We start from the raw sequence: 23,629 nt of genomic DNA, 5'->3' as shown, positions 1-23,629 counted from the left end.
AATTTAGTTTTTATTGTTCCAAAGAATGGAAAAAAGAATCTCTCTAATTCCATCATAAAAGAATAATGGAAAAAGGAAAAGAACCAAAGATCCTCATGAAAAAGAAAGGATAAATACTTTTTACACCCGCAATATACTAGTTTCCTTCGAACAAGTGGCAGCTCGGGAGAGGGCTAAACACAAAGCAAATGCAGAATGAAAAAATGACACAAAAGATTAAGTAGCAACAAATCACCCCAACTATACTTCTATATTTGCACTGTCTATGTCCTACTATGCAGCTACAAACTCTGTTTCTGGATATTTGATTTCTGGTCAGGTGTGTGGTCCCTTTTGAATACATTAAGTTTGGTTTTAGCTTTCAAAATTCATCATTGGTTTTAGGAACATGTAATCCTCTGAACTCTTTCCCCATTATGAAAGCCATTATTTTTCTATACCCATTAAAGGTCAGTTGTTTTCCCTTATGTATGTCTGCACATCATCTGTCTTCACTTACTCTTTTACCCAATAAATAAGAGCATATTTGTCACACACATTGCTATGGCTCATCTTGTTAAAACTATTTGTTTTAGCTTTTGCAGCCTGATGCTTTTTCTCCTTCTCCCCCTAATGCCCTGCAAAATTCATTCAGTTGTTCCATCACTGGGAGTATGGGGGGGGGGGTGGAATAAACTTTGGCTCTGTCTCTTCCCTATCCACCAATAGTAGTGAAGACCACTGAAAAACCAACAGCTCCCCCCACCTGCCAGTTGTGGGCCACTGAAAACTGCAAAATTTAAAGTTTTTTTGTGTTTTTCAACTAAAACCTCAAAAAATTGCCAAAAATGGATATTAATGTGTCAAAATGGAAACATCCATCAAAAACCCTTTTTCCACTGAAAAATACATTGCCAGAAAATTTTCAGCCGGCTCTCGGCACCACACTGGGAGTCAGGTGACCTGGATGCCAAGTTCACCAGCAGATATATAATCATAACAGCCACAAATAATGACAGCACAAGAGCCTGAAACTGTAGTGTTGTGTGGCAACAGGGACATATGCACTGCAACGATCACTATGTAGCACTGTCAGGATACAGCACCCTGATTGTTTTATGGCTCTGCATTTCCATCCAATCTTCAGGAGTGCTGGCACATTTTGTATAGTGGGAGTGCTGAGAGCCATTGAACCAAACTGTAAAGCCCGGGTATGATGAAACCACCTTAAGACAGGGGGTGTGGCAGCACCCCCAGTACCCTTAGTTCCAACACCTGTGCCTATCTTATCTCTTTTTGCTATCCTTGCCACTCGTGGCAGCTGTGAGGATGAGCTACTTGGGGTGTTCTCCCCACTTCAGCCCTCCTAAGGTGCAGGAATGTACCCTTCTAGCTGTTTGGTCAACTCTGCAGTGAGTAAGTGTGACTGGCCAGCTCAAAATCACTGTGTAAGTCCAATTGCTACACACTCCCTATGCTGCGTCAGGTTTTAGTTAACATAGGGAGCACTCCTCTGACTGATGCTTGAGACATAGCGGAATAAGTAGAGCAGTGAGTACCAATTAGACCTGTGGGCTGTGCATGCAGAATTCCCCAGACTGACTTGTGGCTTAGGCCCCATACAGACAAGGACATTTACACAATGCATTGCTTCTCAAGCAATGTGTGCATACCTGCCTTGTAAGAACAAGAGAGGAGGCAATGCATATTAATTACTCCACCCAGCAACATAATGTTTGGCAGAATAACTACCAGTATAACCTCTCCTTTCAACGTATCAGTCAGAAACCAAGTACCAAGATATTCTTAATGGGTGGCATCTGAATCTTTGGCAAACTCCTTAGATAACTCTGTGAACAGCTTAGTACTGTCTCTGGATCTGCTATGTAGTTCGACAGAGGGATAGGCTGCTTGAACTGTCTGTCTTTTTGCTGCTTCTTTCTTTGAATTTCTTTTGATTCTGAGAAATCTAAGCAATTTTCTTTCACAATATGGTTCCTCACAAATCATTCTGCAATCTACCATACATTTAAGCCACTTCTTAAAGAGAGATTTTTAGGAACTGAAATTTTGCAGGCATGGGTATCTCAATATGTCCTGATGCCTTTTCTTATTTAAACTAACCCACATACGCTTTAAAGCAGAAAACTTTTATAAATCAGTTGCTTTTTATGTATAACTACTTTTTATAGCTTTTTATATTACTATCTCAAAGAATCACATGATAGGCAAAATTCATGCTTGTGCAGGCTGCCATCGCACGGCCCTGCATATTATTTTGGTCCCAATTAAGCCCTTAATATAGGACTTAAATAGAACTGAAGTGTTGCATAGGACATCTGCTTTAGGGGGGATTTTCATTTAAGGAAATTTCCCATTGAGTTACATGGAACTGATATCAACTACAAAGGGGGTAATGTCTACAACAGTGCAATGACAGCTGTAGCAATATAGGTTTCAGAGTAGCAGCCGTGTTAGTCTGTATCCACAAAAAGAACAGGAGTACTTGTGGCACCTTAGAGACTAACAAATTTATTTGAGCATAAGCTTTCGTGAGCTACAGCTCACTTCATCAAGAAATTCAAAAAGAAGAATGTTACATTTGTTACCTAAGCCGAGGGAAGAAGGGGCTTCAGAATTAAGGATTAGGCTCTGAGTAAGAGGTCACAATAAACTTCAGCAGAAGAACAGTAGTGTGTTCTCTTGTGCCCAAGTAATGATGTTTTTCTGCAAACTTCCATACATATGATGGGTTAAGGTACAACTTTCACTATCTTTTAATGCAATTTGGGGGGTTCTTTTCACTTTGCAGTGTGCGCTTAACAATTAATTCTATTAGAATGGTGTCCCCAGCCTCTGCTTGCCAGAAGCTGGGAATGGGCGCCAAGGGATGGATCACGTGATGAGTACCTGTTCTGTTCATTCCCTCTGGGGCACCTGGCATTGGCCACTGTCAGAAGACAGGATACTGGGCTAGATGGATCTTTGGTCTGACCCAGTATGGCCATTTTTATGTTCATGTCCATAGAGGGGCAAACAAACACCTTTGAAAGTTCATTTGCTTATATGGATGTGAAATACACAGAACATTTTTCAGAGTAACAGCCGTGTTAGTCTGTATTCGTAAAAAGAAAAAAGAAAAGGAGTACTTGTGGCACCTTAGAGACTAACCAGTTTATTTGAGTATGAGCTTTCGTGAGCTACAGCTCACTTCATCGGATGCATAGCATCCGATGAAGTGAGCTGTAGCTCACGAAAGCTCATGTGAGCTGTAGCTCACGAAAGCTCATGCTCAAATAAACTGGCTAGTCTCTAAGGTGCCACAAGTACTCCTTTTCTTTTTTCTTTTTACACAGAACATTTTCTTCTTTATGCATCAGAAATGGCTCCTCTTATCTGCTTTTTCCTCTAACCGGGGAGCATGCGGCTGGGGTAGAAAATCGCATGATTCCAAATCACGCTGCCGCTGCTGAATATTTATTTTATCTACATAGACTTCTAAGAAGAGGTGTGCGTCCTAACCTCTAGGCATCCTTGGAAATCATTTTAAACCCACCAATATAAACATAAAACCTGCAGCAATCTCCACTGTACACAGCAGTAATTAGATAGTACTTACAGCAAAGTAAAGGTGCGAAAACTAACTAATGATAGCTCCTCAGGAAAATCCCCTTCCCCAAATCCTTTTTAGAAGGTAAGCTTTTCAGTGTGCCCTAGGAATTAACAAGTGGGAAGCAAGTTCCAAAGCCAAAAGGTTCTCAAATACTAGGATGAGAGGGCTATAGAAGTGGATAAACTGCAAGATAAAATGCCCTGCCAAAAACTCCCTCCCTGATGCTCAAAGAGTGTCAGCTTGAGTGCTTCCACTGATCTCAGCTGTGGCAGTGTAGCACAGAGACAAGCAGTCTGGGAAGTATGTAGGTGCAAGGCCAGTTAGGGTTTTATAGGCAGATCACAAAGCAAGGGTGTAACATGCTCCTGCTGAGATACCTGCTAAGCATGAAGCACACTCTGTACCTACCACCTTCAGTTCCTGCATGGATTTAAGACCTAGCCCAAAGGTTGAAAAGTTTAAAAATTAACCGTTAAGGGAACCAGACAACTCCCAACCACAAAATAATCTTTCCCAGGCAAAGCAGCCCTAAAACTCCTCAGGAAGCCGGTGCAGGATTTCCCCTTCACTGTGGAATTTCTGGGTAGTGTAGAGCTGCACTAGTAGCTTCTACACGAGTCCCCTCCTGGTACAAGGAGCATAGACAGGGCATTCCTTTACCTAACAAGCCCCAGCTGATAGAGCAGCCACTCAGGGTATCAGACGGCTTATATGAAACAAAGCAGTCATGACACTTCTCTATTTTATCCAGAAGACCAACCCTGTGCCTCCCGAACTGAAAGGACAGCAGAGGGCACATTTGCACCTCCTAATGGTAGGAGCACGGTTCTGCTATAGCTGAGGATCTAGTCCTGTAACTTTAAAACTCCTTTTCTGATATTTTGCCAATCTTCCCAGAAAATTTCCTCCTGGGGATGACATGTGGCATGTGAAATTTTGGGGGAACTTGTTATCTTTTGGAGAAGTTTGGAGTGGTTGGTTGAAAACTGGATATATAATGGGAAGTTAGCTTCATCCTTAACTATATAGCAGCTACCATCACTCCATAATGTCAAGCCCATCACTGGTATCTCTTACCATTTCTGCTGCTTCAGGAAAAGTGGAAGCTGACTCCTTAAATCCATCCACCTTCCTACCCCGTTCCTGTGGTGGCCCCTAATGTAGCTGGCCATCGGAGCAGTCCATCTACATATACGGCTGTAGGCTCAGCCTGCAAGGCCAAACTTTCTTTCTTGCAGAACTTGGCTCAATGAGAGTGGCACTAGGAAATTAGCAACATCCCAGGCAGCATATAGCATGCTCTGAATGGGAGAATAGGGAGACAGCCTTGCCAAGGCAGATGGAGAGAGCACGGGAGACATAAACAAGTGGTGGAGGAAAAAATTAAGAGCAAGAAAGGAAAAGAAGCAACATACTGGAACAAAAACCACAAGACTAAGAAGAAAACAAGAACAGAAAAATATTGCAACTGACAGGTAACAATGCAAAGTGATACGTGAGGAGGAGAGTACTCAGCTGCTGATTCATCACCACAGACTCAAGCACAATATAATCAGGAATCAGTCCTTTTCTTTAAAACATATTCCAGTTGTTTGGTTTGGTTCTCTTTGTGGTGAGTCTAGTCACCAGCCAAAAGTGAACATTTATTTCAAAGGTGAAGTCATTTTGTGTGCCACTTAGACAGTGAAGGGCAATTTACATGACAGGCACTCAATGCTATCCATGACCCATTACTGGCAGCCAAAAATTACCATCCTGACACATTAACTTTCATCAATTTAGGATGCATGTTCCTCAGCTGTCTCTGACATAACCCTTCACATCTGGCAGTGCCAGGATACCAAGCAGACAAAAACAAAACACCACCCTATTTCCTAACCAACATCTGTATTTGAATACAAAAATAAGCTAACATGCAAATTTCACTTTTTGCCTAATAATGCCCATCTAGACTAAGCACTTATTACAGGCCCTTGTTTGCTTGCAAAGTCTTAAGAAGTGCAAAGGTAACTCAGCCACAGTTCACCACCCCCAAGAACACCCACTTACAATGACGACACAATCAAAGCCTTTTCACTGTACAAGACTTCTCTTTTATAAAGACTTTGGTTAAATATGTAAGCAATTTCATAGACAGAAAATCTGAGTTATATTCAAAAGGTCATCTTTTCCAAATGGTTAATTTGAACTTATGATCTCATTGTACTCTATCTGACATTTGGATTAGTAACTTCTGAACAGCTGAATTTAAGGTCATTACTACCAGAAGCCATTTACTTTTTTTCCTCTAGTGGCAGATTATTCAAATACTCTGTTATAAGGAAGTCTTCTCACCTTGTGCTGGCATTTGTGCGGCACCCACAGCTACGCATATCGCAAGAAAAAGGAGGAGGGTTTTCCTAAAAGAAAAAAGAATTTTAAAATGTGAAAAAAATCTTAACCAATCAACAGTTTAAAACTCCCTGGGATTTAGAAGGCCTGAATCAAAGCCAGTTGAAGTCAGCGAAAAGACTCTTAGTGATTTCACTTAGTTATGGATCAGAGACACAGTACCCTCAGATTGTAGAACTTTCCACTGATGCGAATAGGAAGTTTCACGCAAGGCTCAGGGATAATATATGTCCTCATGTTTCAACCAACACATACCCAGTAGATACATTCTACATTGATTCCTATTCACAAGACAACTATATTCATTTTGAAATTATTTTATTTTGTTGTATCTGTTTCATATTTAGAGGCTGTTATATATTAAACTACTTTCTAGAAAAATACTATTGTAATGAAAATATAAGACATGACAATTTGTTACACACGATGATCACTGTGCATTGTACCCATTACCAATTTTATCACATATTCTATCAGTTTATCCAGAAATGAAAATGGTACGTAGTAAATGATCATTGTGCACTGTACCCATTACCAATTTTATCACATATTCTATCAGTTTATCCAGAAATGAAAATGGTATGTAGTAACTAATAATTTTGTAAGTCTTGTACTTCCTTCTTTTCTACTTCTGCGTGACCAAGATCCCAGTTATAACTGCTAGTGTTTCCCAGGAAGCAGTGTATCGTGCTCTCCTAGGGGTATAAAAATCACAGAACATCTTTGGAATAAAACTCCATGCTCAGAGGGGCACTCCTGTATTCGCAGGTGACCCATGAGCATAGATAGCAACAAAAATAGATCAAGATAATGCGTCTGGATTTTTTAACAAGAATCCATTAACACTGAGTCTGTCTAATACAGAAGGAAAATCAACTGTGACAATGACATTTTACAATTTCCATTAATTTTTACTCTTGATTTTATTGCATTACATTTCTTTCTTAAATCCTGCTAATTTTCGTGGATATTCCAAAGTGAAAGAACCAGACTTAGAAATAATTTAACAATAGTGGCAGCTCTAATTTATATAGTATTAAATAAGAACTGTCCCTACCAGAGAATATCAGTTATTCAAACATTTCACATTATTGGATATATGGACCCAATTCTGCAAACATTTACTACCACAGTGGTTACTACTGTGAATAGCCACATTGGCTTCAATGGGGCTACTCATGGTAGTAAACACTAGATCCAATAGTATGTGTTTGCAGGATCAGGCTCTGTATCGCTGTAGCAGCTGAATTCAAGGGGAAAAAAACATTTTAGAGCTACAAGTCTTAACTAAACACCTGTAGTTCAATGGAACTCAATTTCATCAGACTATTGCTCAAGTTATGTAAGTGAAGGTCAAGTACAGGATAAACAACCCATTCAAATAGCACCTGCAAACAGGCTGCCTATGGCTAAAGTTCAAACAAAAGGCCTTCTTCCTCTCAGCGTTCATTAAAGGGTCACCTTAGGCCCAAAATTTGTACAAATAAAAGTTTTTACAAGAGTTGAGGAGAAATGGTTCTAGGATTTTGTAAAAATTCCCGTGTAAACAGTATCTTGTTTGGATTTAAACATTCCTTTAGAATGTTTGTAACTCAAATACATTAGCAACATGCTAGCGAAGGAGAATCCAAGTGAAAGACTATTTCTATTGTCCAAACTGTGAGTGAAATGAAACAAGAAAACAAATACAAAGTGAAAAGTAAGTTAGATGACTGACATACTACTAGTAATGGAGGTAAAGCCAATGTTTTATTTAAATATAGCAGACTAATTCTCTCACTTATACAGGTTTATAGTGATGTAAATCCATTGGCTTAAAAAGAGTTGCTCCTAACTAATACTAGTGGAAGAGAAGACTCTGATTTTGAAAACTCCAGTGTCCCTTCCAGCAAACGAGATACTTGCAGCAAGCATTCACCAATAAATAGCTTTATTCAGACAAATTCTGTTCACATTATCCCACTATCAGCTCTGTCCATATCCACACAGCAGTGATTCTCAAGAGCTCATTCTTCTAATATAGTCCTTCCTGAAGACACAAATTTTCACTGCAGCTGAAACCACTCTGTCTGAGTCCCCTGGCAACTGACGTTCTGAAAACAAACACCTGTGATAGATGCTATGAGGCAGGAGGGCGTTTTATAGACCCAACAAGTAGAATTTGTCAAAGGTGTTTTGTCTTTAAAAGGTACTTTTAAAAAATACTCCAAGTGGTAACATCTTTGTTGTTCTTTTTTGGCTGACTGAGCAAGTGACACTGACATCACCCAGGAACCACCCTCTCTCCTATTACTGATATATTAGGCTAAATATTCTATCAACTGTATAATATTTCAGATGCTTAGGAAAAGATAGCATTATTTACAAAATGAAACTAGGTATAGCTACACTGCTAGGATATGCCATCATGATGCAATCTGTCACAAATCAAAGGAAAGTTTTCACTGTATAAGGCTTGCACAGAGTTCTTAAGAAGGTTAGCCCCAAATTGTCAAACTAGATAAGTGGCCTTATTTTCAAAGGAAGTCAGGATCTTATTTAGGTATCTTTATATGGATTTACTGTAGGTACCTACATTTAGGCACCTACGTCATGGAAAAGAGTTCACAGACAAGAAATCTGGGTAACCACAGGTTTGTACCCTTAATTGCTGCCTACAACTAAAAGTATAAATACATGCAGTTTTTTTAAAGAGAGATGCATATATAATAGGTGAGATTTTCAAAGGTGTTCATTGTTGATCTAACTGCTTTCACTGAAATCACTGGAAATTTTACCACTGATTTAAATGGCAGCAGAATAAGGTCAACATTCAAAATCCCACCCTATAAGTGTGAGTCAAAGTGCATATACTCTATTATCTATTTCTTTACACACCCATGCAGTACACATTTATATTTTAAAATAGCTATTCAATTTTTTGGCTCTGCTTTTCCTGCTTTCTTTCATGGCTGATGGAATTGCTGCAGTTCTTCTTGCCTTTACAGCAAGAAATGCCTTTTACAAGCATTTTTAGCAGCCATTCACCAGCAAAAACCATTGGCTGACATCTGAAACCCAGGTGATGCAATGGGCTTGCATTTTAGGCTTTCATTTCTGGAGACATGAATCCAAATCCTAATGTAATGTCACAAGTAAATGTGAGCACATACTAATCCCCATTCACACATATCATACAACTTGCACTGTGTGATTTCATCAGTGAGATGCTCAAAGCTAGAGCAAGAAAGATACTGAAGGTCAGATTTTAGCTGCTGTAACAAACATACCTACATATGGAAGCGTGTATTGTACCTGCCACAGTGTGCATGGCTCAACCTCAACCCACTGTTATTAGTGACTTTCATAAGCACCAAATTGACTCCCAAATGAACAAAAACAAACAAAATAATCCCAAAAATTTCATTAACAGGCAGGGGCAGCCCTAGACTAGCTGCCAGCAACTGGTGCCCTAGGCGAACCATGCAATCGGCGCCCCCACCCCAAACCCCCAGGGCAGATCTAGGCTGAGGTTTTTGGTAAACTGGGAAACATTTTTCCGCTTTTTTCCTTTGAATGATTTTAAGCGTTTTTTTTTTTTAAACAGAGGCTTAATTATTTGGTTTGCCCATCCATCCGTCTGTCCAACCAATGTTTCTGAGATCAGATACAATAGAGACATGAAATTTTCAGAATAGATTTGTACACAACAGCTAGATGATATTTCAGTCTGATTTGAAATAAAAATGCATTCAAATGTTAATTATAATTTTTATTATTACAAATCCAAAATCGTACATTACGCTATCCTGCTTTAACTGTCATTATCGCCACATCCAATATAGAAAGAAATAAGAAAACTCTTCAATGAACTTTAACCTGTGTTTACAAAACACACCGGATAAAAAACACTCTGTGCTCTTAAAACATGACTTTTCTTGCTTTAAGTTTTGAAAATTCAGTCACTAGTTCTTTTAGATCCAATTTCCCAGCTATTTCATGCTGTATTGACATTGTGGCAAGTCCAACAAGTCTCTCTTGCACCATTGTTGAATGCAGATATGTTTTATCAATTTTAACTTTGAGAAGCTACGTTCCCCACTAGCTACGGAAACTGGCAAAGTTAAAAGAATGCATAGAGCTATAAAAATGTTTGGAAAACTGAGTTTATTTTCACAAACAAACTTCAGTACTTCTTCAGGAGTGGAATGTTTCTTAAGTCGTCTTGAAAAAGCCTGAAGCTCACTACACCAATCTGTAGCATCAATGTCTTTTGAATTTTCATGAGTCAATGCTGACTCCAGTTTTATACAAAATTCTCTTATCTGTTTTGCTGTTTTCTTTTGCAAGCTGTGGATATCATATAGAAAGCCAAATACTGACTCTAGCTGCTGCATCTGCTGAAATCTTTTGTCAACCGAGTGAATAGCAGTATCAAGGACTGCGAAGTAGAAATTCACTTTGAACCTTTGTTTTGGGTTCTGAATGGGTGTGTCTCATCCTTCATACAAAAACTGCTGTTTCTTTTGCCGAATGCGAACTGGCTCTGGTTCAAATTCTGTCGGAAAGTCTATTTCTTCAGCGAGCTCGAGAGAATCTATCAGTGTTCTTTCAAACCCTTCATCACTTCTGAATTCCTCCAGAATATTTTTAGTTTGCTGCAGTTTTTGAATAGCAGAATGTATGTTCAAGTTCTTTTCCTGAAGCTGCTTACTAGCGAGGTTAATCTTAAAAAGGATATCATACCACAAAATGAGTGAAGTCACAAATTTGAACTTGGAAAGGCCATTTGCAAGAGCTTCTGCATCTGAACATGCCGTATTGCCAGATGATCCAGTAAAGGTAGTATCATCAGAAATTTCAGTTAGGGCATCATAAATGTTTCCAAGTTCATAGGGAAGAGGCTTCAAAGCATCAGTGCGACGCTCCCATCTTGTCTGACTAAGTAGTTTCACAGTTAGAGAATTCACATGGCGAGTCAGAATCTCCCAACGGCATGTTGAGCCTGAGAAAAACACATAAACACGTTGCACCAAGTCAAAGAAACTGCTTGCCTCCAAACAGCATCTAGCAGCGTCACTGACAACCAAATTCAGAGAATGTGCACTACAAGGAATGAAAAAGGCCCTAGGATTGATTTCCATCATTCTCCTTTGCACACCATTGTCTTTACCCTTCATATTACTCCCATTATCATAGCTAGCCACGTAAGTTTTCAACAGATAATGACATTGTTTCAAGTTCTTGTAGAATAGTTTCCGTCATAAATGCTCCAGTCGTCTCCTTCAGTGGTACGAAACTCAAAAAATGTTCCTTTATGAGCACTTCAACATTATCTTCATCTGCAGACTTTTCCATAGCCACAAAATGAATGATCTTCATCATTTGTTCAACATGACTCACATCTGGAGTACAGTCCACTATTATTGAAAAGTATTTTGCAGAATGGGCAGCTTCTACTGTTTTCTTTTTAATGACATTTTCTAGGATTTGAATCAGTTCATTCTGCATATTTTTTCCTAAGTAATGAACCTGTGTTTCATGATCAGTTATTTTACGTAGATGCTCCTTCATGAATGGATCAAACAAAGCTAGGTAGTCAACAAATTTTAAAAAGTTTCCATTACCTGGCGTGTATAATTTTTCATTTCTACCACAGCCATGGAATGCCAAATTTTGCCCACCAAGAATTCTCACTAAAGCAATCAGATGCTCTAATATTTGTTGCCAATATTTCTTCTTTTTCCTTGGTCACATGTACATTTTCTTCATCGATAGTTTTTCCTTTTTTCAATCGTAATTCAAGTTCTTTCCAATTTTGAAAACATTCCAAATGTTCTGTACTTCTTTCATGTGAAAAGAGAATTGAAGATATGTTTTTCTAGTCCTTTGAACCATTTTCAGTAAGTGACGTACCAATTGCTTGATTTCTAAACAACTTGCAGCAAAAGCAAAACACAGAGTCCTTCAACACTGAATATTGTAACCAGTTTCGATGAATTTCTTCCCCATTAATGAGTTTCCTCTTGTAATGCTGAGCAGAGAATTTTCTTTTATTTCCTTCCTTAGGGAAGGGAAATTCATGAACTTGTTAGGTCCATGTTCCACGAGAATTTCCCGCACACTGTCATCACATCTGGGCCATGAAGCTGGGTCCCCATACTGTAACTTGTTTGTAAGTTCATCATCCTTTCTTCCTTCTACTTAATTTACTTCAATTTCTGCATGTGTCTCTAAAGGTGAATAAATTTGTTCCACTTCCATATCAGTCTGATGTTGTGAGCTGCCTTCATCTAGAAGTAAGTTTCCATCATCTTGAGTTTCCAAACTCGGCAGCTGTCCAACACCACTTTCTACAAGCCATTACCTTCTGATCCCACTGAGGGTTACCAAAAGAAACTACACCATTTGCTCAAGAAACTCCCTGAAAAAGCACAAGAACAAATCCGCACAGACACACCCCTGGAACCCCAACCAGGGGGATTCTATCTGCTACCCAAGATCCATAAACCTGGAAATCCTGGGCGCCCCATCATCTCAGGCATTGGCACCCTGACAGCAGGATTGTCTGGCTATGTAGACTCCCTCCTCAGGCCCTATGCTACCAGCACTCCCAGCTATCTTCGAGACACCACTGACTTCCTGAGGAAACTACAATCCATCAGTGATCTTCCTGAAAACACCATTCTGGCCACTATGGATGTAGAAGCCCTCTACATCAACATTCCACACAAAGATGGACTACAAGCCATCAGGAACACTATCCCCGATAATGTCACGGCAAACCTGGTGGCTGAACTTTGTGACTTTGTCCTCACCCATAACTATTTCACATTTGGGGACAATGTATACCTTCAAATCAGTGGCACTGCTATGGGTACCCACATGGCCCCACAGTATGCCAACATTTTTATGGCTGATTTAGAACAATGCTTCCTCAGCTCTCGTCCCCTAATGCCCCTACTCTACTTGCGCTACACTGATGACATCTTCATCATCTGGACCCATGGAAAAGAAGCCCTTGAGGAATTCCACCGTGATTTCAACAATTTCCACCCCACCATCAACCTCAGCCTGGACCAGTCCACACAAGAGATCCACTTCCTGGACACTACAGTGCTAATAAGCGATGGTCACATAAACACCACCCTATACCGGAAACCTACTGACCGCTATTCCTACCTACATGCCTCCAGCTTTCACCCAGACCACACCACACGATCCATTGTCTACAGCCAAGCTCTATGATACAACCGCATTTGCTCCAACCCCTCAGACAGAGACAAACATCTACAAGATCTCTATCAAGCATTCTTACAACTACAATACCCACCTGCTGAAGTGAAGAAACAGACTGACAAAGCCAGAAGAGTACCCAGAAGTCACCTACTATAGGACAGGCCTAACAAAGAAAATAACAGAATGCCACTAGCCATCACCTTCAGCCCCCAACTAAAAACCTCTCCAATGTATCATCAAAGATCTACAACCTATCCTGAAGGACGACCCATCACTCTCACAGATCTTGGGAGACAGGCCAGTCCTTGCTTACAGACAGCCCCCCAACCTGAAGCAAATACTCACCAGCAACCACACACCACACAACAGAACCACTAACCCAGGAACCTATCCTTGCAACAAAGCCCGTTGCCAACTGTGTCCACATATCTATTCAGGGGACACCATCATAGGGCCTAATCACATCAGCCACACTCTCAGAGGCTTGTACACGTGCACATCTACCAATGTGATATATGCCATCATGTGCCAGCAATGCCCCTCTGCCATGTACATTGGGCAAACTGGACAGTCTCTACGTAAAAGAATAAATGGACACAAATCAGATGTCAAGAATTATAACATTCATAAACCAGTCGGAGAACACTTCAATCTCTCTGGTCACTCGATTTCTGATCTCAAAGTGAGTATCCTTCAACAAAAAAACTTCGAAAACAGACTCCAACGAGAGACTGCTGAATTGGAATTAATTTGCAAATTGGATACAATTAACTTAGGCTTGAATAGAGACTGGGAGTGGTTGAGTCATTATACTAAGTGAAACTATTTCCCCTTGTTTATTCCCCCCCTCCCCCCCACACTGTTCCTCAGATGTTCTTGTTAACTCCTGGAAATGTGCTAGAAATGGCCCACCTTGATTATCACTTCAAAAGGTTTTCTCTCCCCCCACCCCACTCTCCTGCTGGTAATAGCTCATCTTAAGTGATCGCTCTCCTTACAATGTATATTTTTTCATGGTCTGTGTGTATATATAAAATCTCCTCACTGTACTTTCCACTTTATGCATCCGATGAAGTGAGCTGTAGCTCACGAAAGCTTATGCTCAAATAAATTGGTTAGTCTCTAAGGTGCCACAAGTACTCCTTTTCTTTTTGCGAATACAGACTAACACGGCTGCTACTCTGAAACCAAACTTTTTTTGTGGATGTGAGCTACCCTCATCTCAGAGTAATATACCTTCATCTTGATGTTCCAAACTGCTTCCATGCAGATGTGAGCTAACCTCCTCTCCAAGTTAAATTCCTTCATCTGGATGCTGTAAACTGCTTCCATCTTTATTTGGATTAAAGAGAAGATATTTCAGGAAGTATCCCTGCTGTTTTGCCTGGTCCTTTTCCTTCTCAGCCTTTCGTTTACGATACTCAGCTCCTGAGGGTTCTCTTTTTCCTCTTTCCGCCATGGGGCATTTGAATATTGTTATGTACTGTGCTCCCGACTGCAAGCATGATAGCGTTAAGGATGGCTGTCACACCCACCACATGGTTGGTGATTTAAACCACATTGCAGCCATCCCAACACGTCTTTTCACTGCTTAAAGGTTCAATGACTAGTAACATACACTCACTTACCTATTAAAACAGTTAGTTACAGCATTTACACAGACACGAAATGATCTTTTTCAACGTTATAACCCGACACTGGTTCTTTGGAAAGTAATCCCCTTCCTCACGGTTACCTGCCTGGAGTGTGACATCATCACTTTCATAGTCTAGCAAGCGTTAACGCTGTTACTTTTCTCTTATGGACCTTATTTATTACATGTGAACCAGTTATAAACAAAGAAAAGGTTTTTTTTTAAATTTGATTTTTTTCCCTCAAATTTGGCATCCCATTTAACTTGGCACCCTAGGCAACCGCCTAGTTCATATATATAGACGGGCCGTCCCTGAATATACCTGCAGGATGTACCCCTGTCTGCCACCTGGGGATACATGCCTGATGGGAGTTGGTTGCACATACATATTATATTTACATTAGTCATTTTTTTTTAATCCAATGGTTTTAAAGCATCTGTTGTGAGATTTCAGCTTCAGACCTACAAAACAGGGCAATATGTTTTTGTAGGAGGAGGCATTTTCTATTTTAATTGATAAGTATACTTACCTCCCTTAAAACATGTTAAAGTATTATTAAAATTAATTCATTACAGACTTCAATTTATCATTTTGCTCCAACTTTAAGCTCTCATCACATTACATACATTATGAACACAAATCTTACCATAATACTAAATCTTAACAGACTTCCCACACATCCTTTCCAACCATCAGCATGGCTTCCATCTTAACTTCCTTCTTCAACTCCAGCTCAGTCCCCTGAGAGAGTAGGTAAGTGTTTCAGTGCATTCTGAAGGTCATCAAATCCAGGCTCCGATCAACCAAGCAGAGAGTGCATTAGTGAACCGTAGACTTTTCACAGTCACCTCCTGGCTATTATACCCAGTTCAACCGGGGGCTAGTAGCTTGAGTGCCTGGAACAATAGCTATAATATGGGGAAAGAGTCAGTCTTACAAGGTGATGGGACCCAAACCATTTGGGGCTTTATAGGTTGAAATCAACACCTTAGACTTCACCAAGAAATAATTTCTTAACAAGTGTAGATCATGGATCACAGAAGTAATATGCTCCCAGGGTGAAACACTGCTTGCTTAACAAGCAGATCAGCACGTTCTGCACTATCATAATCCAATCATGAGATGACAAAAGCATGGATTCCCACAGTGATGTCCACACCGGAGAGAAAAGGACTCAACATTCTTGCCAAGCACAGAGGAGAAAAAAGCATTTTTGGAAATTGCTGTTATTTGAGTAACCAGAAGCAGTTAGGGATCCAGCAAGACTCTTGTGTTGTGAACCTTAAACAAGCTGCAGATGCATCTCACTGATCCAGAGGTGCTGATATATTTTCCTCGATTTTGTTTCAGCTGTTTTTCTCAGCCCACAAGCATTATCTCAATGTTATCATGATTGGTGTCTCTGTCAGCTAGCCCTGGTCTATATCCCAATTTTCGTTAGACACCTGGTAAGTCATTCCATCACATCAGACTGGTCCAATGAAATGAAGTTTGACAATTGGGTATCTTCAACATACTGAACATACTGCAACCCTTACATCCTCAGTAACTGCCCTTGTGGACCAATCTCCATGTTAAACAAGAGGGGCAACAGAATGTGAGACCTGGGCATCTGCCCACTACCACCTCTGAGATCTCTCCAAAGAAAGAAGCAAAGCTTCTCAAGTGCAACCTCATTGCGTTCTGCTAGCTTCTTCAGGCAACTCGATGGCACCTTGCGGTCAGTGATGTTGAGGGCATCTTACAGATCGAGAAGAACCAACAAGGGCACCAGATCTTCATTCATTGCTATATGATCAATTATCATGATTTCTGCAGTTTCCATATTATAACAAGCCTAGAATCAATTGACTGGGACTAAACATACACCCAACACGGATGGAGTGATCCAAACCTCCACAATCTCTTTCTATCTCAGACTGCTATATCCCCAGTTCACAGCAGTATTGCCTCCCAGAGTCCAATGGAATCGGTGTGGTTCCATTGCACAGCAAAGACTAGGGGGCAGAATGACTGGAACTTTTGCAGGAGGCCCACACTTCTGCATGCTGCAGAGAATAGCTCCACACAGATTGATTGCACTGCAAGTGCAGAGAGAGAATGGGCAGCAGGCCAGGGATGAGATGAGGCCAGTGTACCATTCCCCTCCTCTCTGAGGAAGAGTGCTGCAACAGAACAGCCACAAGGGCTACTGCAGCAGTGGCCTGAGAGAAGTTCTGCTACTCCACCATGGATTTGGAGGAAAGATGCCTCCCTCCCCAGCGCTTGCACAACTCCCCTATGAATACCCAAGTTACTCAAGCTGTGCACTGCGAATAGGATTTGGCATAGGGTAACACATGTAACATGTACCTAGAACTTTTTTTTAATGTTGACAACATTTGGAATAAAACAACAGAGGAAAATAAAAGAAAAGAAGTTTCTACAAATGTTTTGTGAATTTTTTACCGGATTCTTTTTTATTTTAACCAGTTCTGCTATCCACAGTATCTTAAATACTTCCATTTGGACTACCCAAGGAAAGCCTTTCATTAAAGTATTCCTCTATATCCTCCTCTTCACTAATAAATTTAGGGTTTTTTTTCATTTTATAGACAGTGATACCAATATAAGATTTAAATAAAACAACAATTTAGGACTTGCAGCTACTCAAATGCAAAAAGTCAGTAAATAAAAGTATTATAGGGTTATATGGTTCACATTTAAGAATTAAAGGTTTTGTCAATTGAATTCAAAGGGAGGTTGGAAGTGCAAGGAATGCACGATCAGGTACATTACTGCATACCCTGCACAGAGAACACTGGAGCCAAATTTGACCAAACAGCATCCCCTCAAATTATGCTTTCGAGATGGCAAAAAATGGTGTACTTTCTATGCGGCCTTTGCTTGCTTAACACAAACACTCCATTATGCCAGAAGGTGCTTATTCTCTCTACTTGCTCAGCTAACTTGGGGACAAAATACCCTAACTGTACTCATGCAAGTAAACTCACTGGAGTCAATGGAACTATTTCTGAGAGTAAGCAAGACTCAGCCCAAGATTATTTCTGTGTGTAAGGCAAGCAGGATCTGGCTCTTGAATTACACTTAGTTCTCCCAAACATTAGAGGGTACACATCTGCCTGTTGTTTCTAATTGAGATAAACCCCCCTCAATACAAACATTCTCTCTCACACTCTCTCTCTCTCTCTCATTGCCCTTTAAGAAAACACAACTATCTTGGATAAATATGTCATGTTGTTTAAACCCTGCCAAGCGGAGCTTCCTATAATACTTTTCTCCCTGGCTGGCTACATATATAAAGTTTATTAATGGATGGGTTGCTACTGATTCTGACACAAGGCTATTGGGCAGGGGAAGACAGCTCCCTTGCCAGGAATGTGCAAACCAACCCCAGTGTCCCAGCAGCAGCAGCCTCCCAAGAAGCCAAACTCCTTCCCTGCTGCTACTTTCATGTTGCTGTGTTACACAAATGTATGAGATTTTTCAAACTCTTCCATCCCATTTCAAATCGTTCAGATTTTTCCCCATCTGGACCCAATTTGCAAAGCCCTGAATTACCCATGAATCCATCTGAGGGCTGAATGCAGGGCTTGGGAAGGGGGGCTGGAGGAACAATTTGGTCAGTTAGTAAGAAATAGCAGGCAGCAGTTCTAAGCCAGTGCCTGGGATACAGGGACCCCTCATGCTTAAACAGCTGTCAGGGGTAGAATTTAAAGTGACAGAATACAGAGCAGGATCTTTACTTCATCTTAAACCCAGAGACAATCCTGTAGTACCCAGTGTGTCTGGACTTTTAAAAAACAAAAGTAATTTAAACCACAATTATTATTATTATATTATGATTTGCACTAGTGTAGCGCTCAAACTAGCTGAACACCACAAGTTTTGGACACAATTAGGTAAACTTCAGTTTGTGCTGTTGTATTACTTTAAGAAATGCATTTGCATTTATCTAGCATTAAGATCCCTCTACAATTTTGTTTAATCCCACAGTAAAAAATCTGTTACCTTAGATTTAAGGTTGCTAAAGGGGAAATCCGACCAACGCAATCACTAAAGATCAAGAAGATCCTGAATTAAGGCCATTTACATTCATATGCCTTAATAACTAAACATCACTCAAAGATCCCTCACTTCCACAACAAACTCCCTTGCACTTGCAACATATAACTAGTCACAGTGTACACATCAAATGTTCACTTCACTGTTCACCCAGACTTACAAGCAACCTTAACTCTGACCACAACTAGGTTAACACATAAACTTGACATATGACATGCTCTGGTAAAGTCTATAATGTTATTTTTATATGAAAAAGTATGAAATCATAAAGTTGTATGTTATCGTGCTGCATAGAGGAATCTGATGTGTGCACAGTGGTAGTTATATGTTGCAAATGCAAGTGAAGTTGTGGAAGTAAGCAGGCATTACAAGATAGGTTACCTGACTTCATGATCTCCTTGATTTTAAGTAATTCAGAAACCTAAGCTGTAAGCAAAGGTTTTTGTTTGTTAGTGAGAATTTTCCAGGTTTAATACTATATATGTCAGCTCCGATAGTTATTCACACAGCAAGCTGTCATCATTGACAGGCAGCAACCACCACAGAGCCACAATCCATACACACCCTCTTGGACCCTTGCATACAGCCCAGATTGCCTCCAGGCTCCCCACCCCACACAACTTCACTGTCCCCCACAGGCCCCAGTCTTTCAGTCCTGATAACATATAACCCCGTCCAGGCTGGGCTTCCCACTGAAAAGCAGAATGTGGTAGGGTATTAGGAGGGCATAGGGAGGGGCAGGTAGTGTGGATGGATTGTGCACGGAAAGGGATATGAGGCTGGGGGGTATAGGCGCTGGAGGGGACAGCTGGACAAGGGAGGATGTAGAGAGCATACAGGAAAGCAGGCATGGACAGCGGCATCGGGATAATCTGTCGGGATTATGGGAGTGGCTGCTGGGAAGGGGACAACGGAGGTGGGGGATTTGGGCTGTGCAGGTGGAGAAGCGGGCTTGAGCTGAGGAGCTGGGGGAGCAGAGTTTAGAGGAACTGTGCAATGACAAACCACAGGGGGCTCATCAAAGAGCTCAGCGCTAGGGAACCAGGGAGTTCTCCGCTTCCCCCACCCCGCTCCCCACAGCGCCCTGCTCCCCCTCGGTGCTGCTGGGGTCCCCCTTATGCTGCCGCACGCTGAGTGGCCAAGGGAGCTAGGGGGAGCAGGGCTGTGGGGGGACCGAGCCCGCGGGGCAGGGTCTGTGTAGGGGGAGCCCCACTCCGCTGAGCCATCAGCGCTGCCTGGGAGGGCTCGGCGGTGCTCCAAGGCAGCGGGGCCGGGAGCTGAACGGGTGCCTGCACCGGCCGCTAGCAAAGCGGGGACTCCACGCTCACAGCCCTGGGGGGCCCTGCGCGCCCCCACTCAGCCCGCTTCCCCCATCAATTCCCGCGGCGCCTTGCAAAGGCTCCCCTCCACCCCCCAATACCTCTCCCCAGCCCCGCTACGGCCCCCGGCAGGTGTGCCAGGGAGCAGCAGCACCACGCTCCGCCGCGTCTCCGCCTGACCTCTTCCAGGGCCGCGCCCTCCCCCGCCGGCGCCCCCTCGTCCCCCCCCCCCCATGCCTGCCGCCCAGCCCCTCCGCTCCCCGGGCCCACAGAGCCGGGGGCAGCAGCAGCGAGCGCACCTGCTTTCCCCTGCAGCACCCAGGGGGCTCCCAGCGGGCCCGGGGGGCGGCTGAGTGCGAGCACCCTGCGCTGGAGCCAGGGGTGCTGAAGTCCTGATTTCCATCGGCAGCACCCCCACTATGGAAACCGTCCCAGCCCCCTGCCTCTCTAGCGCGGCTGGCCCGGGCATGAACGTGAAAGGGAGCTCGGACGCCGTGGTGACTGGGTCTGCGGGGAAGGGGCATTTCCAAGGCGGGCTCGCCGACGCTGCGCCTGCCACAGTCGGTGCACGCTTGAGCTACCCGTATGTAAGCAAAGCGCACTGTACCGCCGGGCTGTGAAACGGGCATTCCACCCCCTGCCGTGCCCGTGCGGCTCCCTGGGCCAGCAACGACCCGCCCCGCCAAAGCGCTTCTTTGTAGAAACGGGGCCAGCAGACGGTTCCGTACGCGATGAACAAGGCGGGCGGCCCGGTGGGACGCGAGTCCGTTGCGAAGGAGAAACGGAGCGAAGTCAAACTGCGCCCGGCCGGAGTGATCAGATCGGATTCGGTGCCTTGATCTCAACCCCTCCTTACGTATTTAAACAACACAAAGTTGTGTTTGTAACGCACTCTTCCCGGCCAGGCATCTGCCCCCCCCCACCCTCCCCCCTCGGACCCCCGTCTCCTCCTGCCCGTTCTTCGGAGAGACTGTCACTACGATGCACCAGAAGAAAGCACTTGTACCTATGTTTTGCCACCCGGGTCTCTGGCATCATTTGCATGTAAACATGTGGGGGGGGGAGCCTCCTATATGGGCTGCCGTCCCTCCCCATACAAGTATTCGAGGGCTTCGTTGCAACTCCCCTCTGGCGGCGGCGAACTGCTGATCTGGGACTCCCCCCCCCGCCCCCCAGCTCTTCGCCAGGAGGCTGCAGGCGTCACAAACGCTATTACGAACTGGTTCGTGTCTGCAGACCCCTTAAATAGCCACTAGCCCGAGTAATTAATCTTAGCCTGAACAGGCGAGGGGGGCTGCAGCTACGGACGAGCAGCTCCCCCTACAAGTGCGTCGAAAAAAACTACTTGAGCATATCCTCGAGTCTAAAAATAACGCCAGGGTCTGCCCTATCGGGGAGGAAGGCAAAATACCACTTCCCCTTAGTTGCCTCACATTATTGCCCGCTCTCCATCAGCAGCAGTTCACCAGTGAGTGACAACAAGATCAGCCACAGCGGTCTCCCCGGCCCGGAGGCAAAGCCCGTCTGTCCCTGCGGGGTTCACAGCCCCAGCAGCAGCTCCGGCGCAACTGTTGTGTCCTCGGGAGGAGAAGGAAGCTGCGGCCAAACACACGCACTCAGTCATCTCTTTATCAACCCCTTGCCCCAACCTCCTCGCTTCATAACTCCGGAAACCCCCTAAACTGCTACCCAGCATTTCGAGGCTCTCTCATGACTAGGCTAACCCGAGACCCGCGAGCACCGTTCCTCGGTCTCCCACCCTGGAGAACGCACCGAGCGCAGAATTCTTCCCTCCCGTGGGGAACTCTCAAGCCCAGGAGCTGGCAGCTCGGGGGGTTGGTTTGGTTTGGTTTTTAAGATAAGTGGATCTCGTAACGCATTTCGGAAGGGGGAGGGAGACCTGAAGGTCGCTAAGTCCGCGAAGCCTGTTTTAGCCGGCAGTGGGAAAAGTGCCAATAAACTTTTCCTTCTGCGCGGCTTGATTGCTTTAACATAAACCGTCTGTAGACCCGCTGGCAGAAGGCCTTTTAAACGGGGCATTTTACAAATTGCAAAGACAAGGGAAACGCGTAGCTCCAAAATAAACCGCCTGCCCTGCTCACAGACACTGACAAGACGTACGCTGTGTGTGCAGCGAGCTATCAACCCCCCCCCCCCCCGGCCCAACACACATACATACACACACACCCTTGACTGCTGGGCTCTTACTTACGTTTTTGCTGTGGGAGAGATGCTTCCACTCCTTGTCCTTTTTGCTCCTAAATGCATTTGTCTGCATTTGTCCGAGCAGCGAAGATCTATCCGAAAACAGAAGCCAGCTCCAAACCGCTCAAGGTTCAGGTACTGTCCATGAAATCACCCCAGAGCAGAGGTCCCTTCCGAGCTCTTGGCAAGCCCTAGTGCGTCCCCCGCATGGTGAAGGGGCGTGACTTGGGGTTTCACTCTCAAGGGAGTCAGGGAGAGGATGGCATCAATATAAACCAGAGCGGAGCACTCGGCTTCACACGTGGTTCACAGACAGGAGCCTTTGCAAGTACAGCAGAGCCCTGCATTGGACTCGACGATCCGCTGTGGGGATGGGGCGGGCCGGGAGGGGACCTGCGGAGAAATCCTTGGCCGTGGTGAAGAAACAGTGCCCAGGTTACCAGAGCCTTTGCAAAGCGCCCGAGGTGTCAGTGGCGATGCACTGGCGCGCAGCCTTGAGCGCAGCCTGCCTCTGGCTGGGAAGCAGAGCCGCCAGCCGACCCAAGGCAAACCCTCCCCACCCGCGCTCGGTGTTAAATTTCACCGCTCCCTGATTTGCGATTACATCATCAAACCCGCCTCACCCCCGCCCGCCCGGGCCGAGCCGCGCAGAGCCCCGCAGAACGCGCGCCTGGCCCGAGGCAGGGCGCACGCGGTCTCGGGGTTCCCGCCTGGGGAGGGAGCTGCCGCCGCAGCCGCCCCGCTCGGCCGCAGCACTGTCTGCAAGTTCTAGCAGCCGCGTCCTGCATCGGCTGTCCTGGGAGCCCTGCACCTCTTGGAGGGCCAGAAGCGCCGCGCAGCCTTTGTGATCCTTTCTCTCACGCATCTGTCCAGAGGTGGCCTCCTAAAGCATCTTCTCTGTCCCTGCTCCCGCCTTCCTTCTCGCTCTCTGCTTTTTCTCCCCAGACACTTCCTTTCCCCTCTGCTCCTTCTCCTCCCTGCTCTCGCCCCCGAAGCCTCTCTCAGGAGGGCAGATTTAGCTCTACACCGAGCTAAATGAGAGTAAGGCCAATGAAGTAATGAAGAGCCCCTCTGATTTACATCCACGTCCATGGGAGCGGAATGTAGCCCGGATAACAGCAGTGTACCTCCCTTTCTTGTCATGGGCCTGCTCCAGCTTCCACTGACTGAAGCCCCTGGCTAAACTCCGGTGTCCTGCTCCATGA

At 43.9% G+C, this 23,629-nt stretch overlaps 1 protein-coding gene across 1 annotated transcript in view; it reads right to left on the bottom strand.

Annotated features, from left to right (window-relative positions):
- The window catches only part of COL24A1 (collagen type XXIV alpha 1 chain), a 242,407-nt gene extending 219,622 nt beyond the window's left edge, over positions 1-22,785 (bottom strand). Inside the window, exons 1-2 of the mRNA XM_074961390.1 lie at positions 22,432-22,785; positions 5,927-5,991 (exon numbers count right to left, since the gene is read on the bottom strand). Of these exons, the coding sequence (XP_074817491.1) occupies positions 5,927-5,991; positions 22,432-22,487 (121 nt within the window). The 5' untranslated portion in view covers positions 22,488-22,785. The remainder of the gene's footprint in view (positions 1-5,926; positions 5,992-22,431) is intronic.
- Positions 22,786-23,629: the final 844 nt, after the last annotated feature.

The sequence above is a fragment of the Natator depressus genome, chromosome 8, assembly GCF_965152275.1.
Source record: "Natator depressus isolate rNatDep1 chromosome 8, rNatDep2.hap1, whole genome shotgun sequence".
Classification (NCBI taxonomy): Eukaryota; Metazoa; Chordata; order Testudines; family Cheloniidae; genus Natator; species Natator depressus.
Note: the sequence above shows the minus strand (reverse complement) of the source record. Positions and strands in the feature narration are given on the sequence as shown.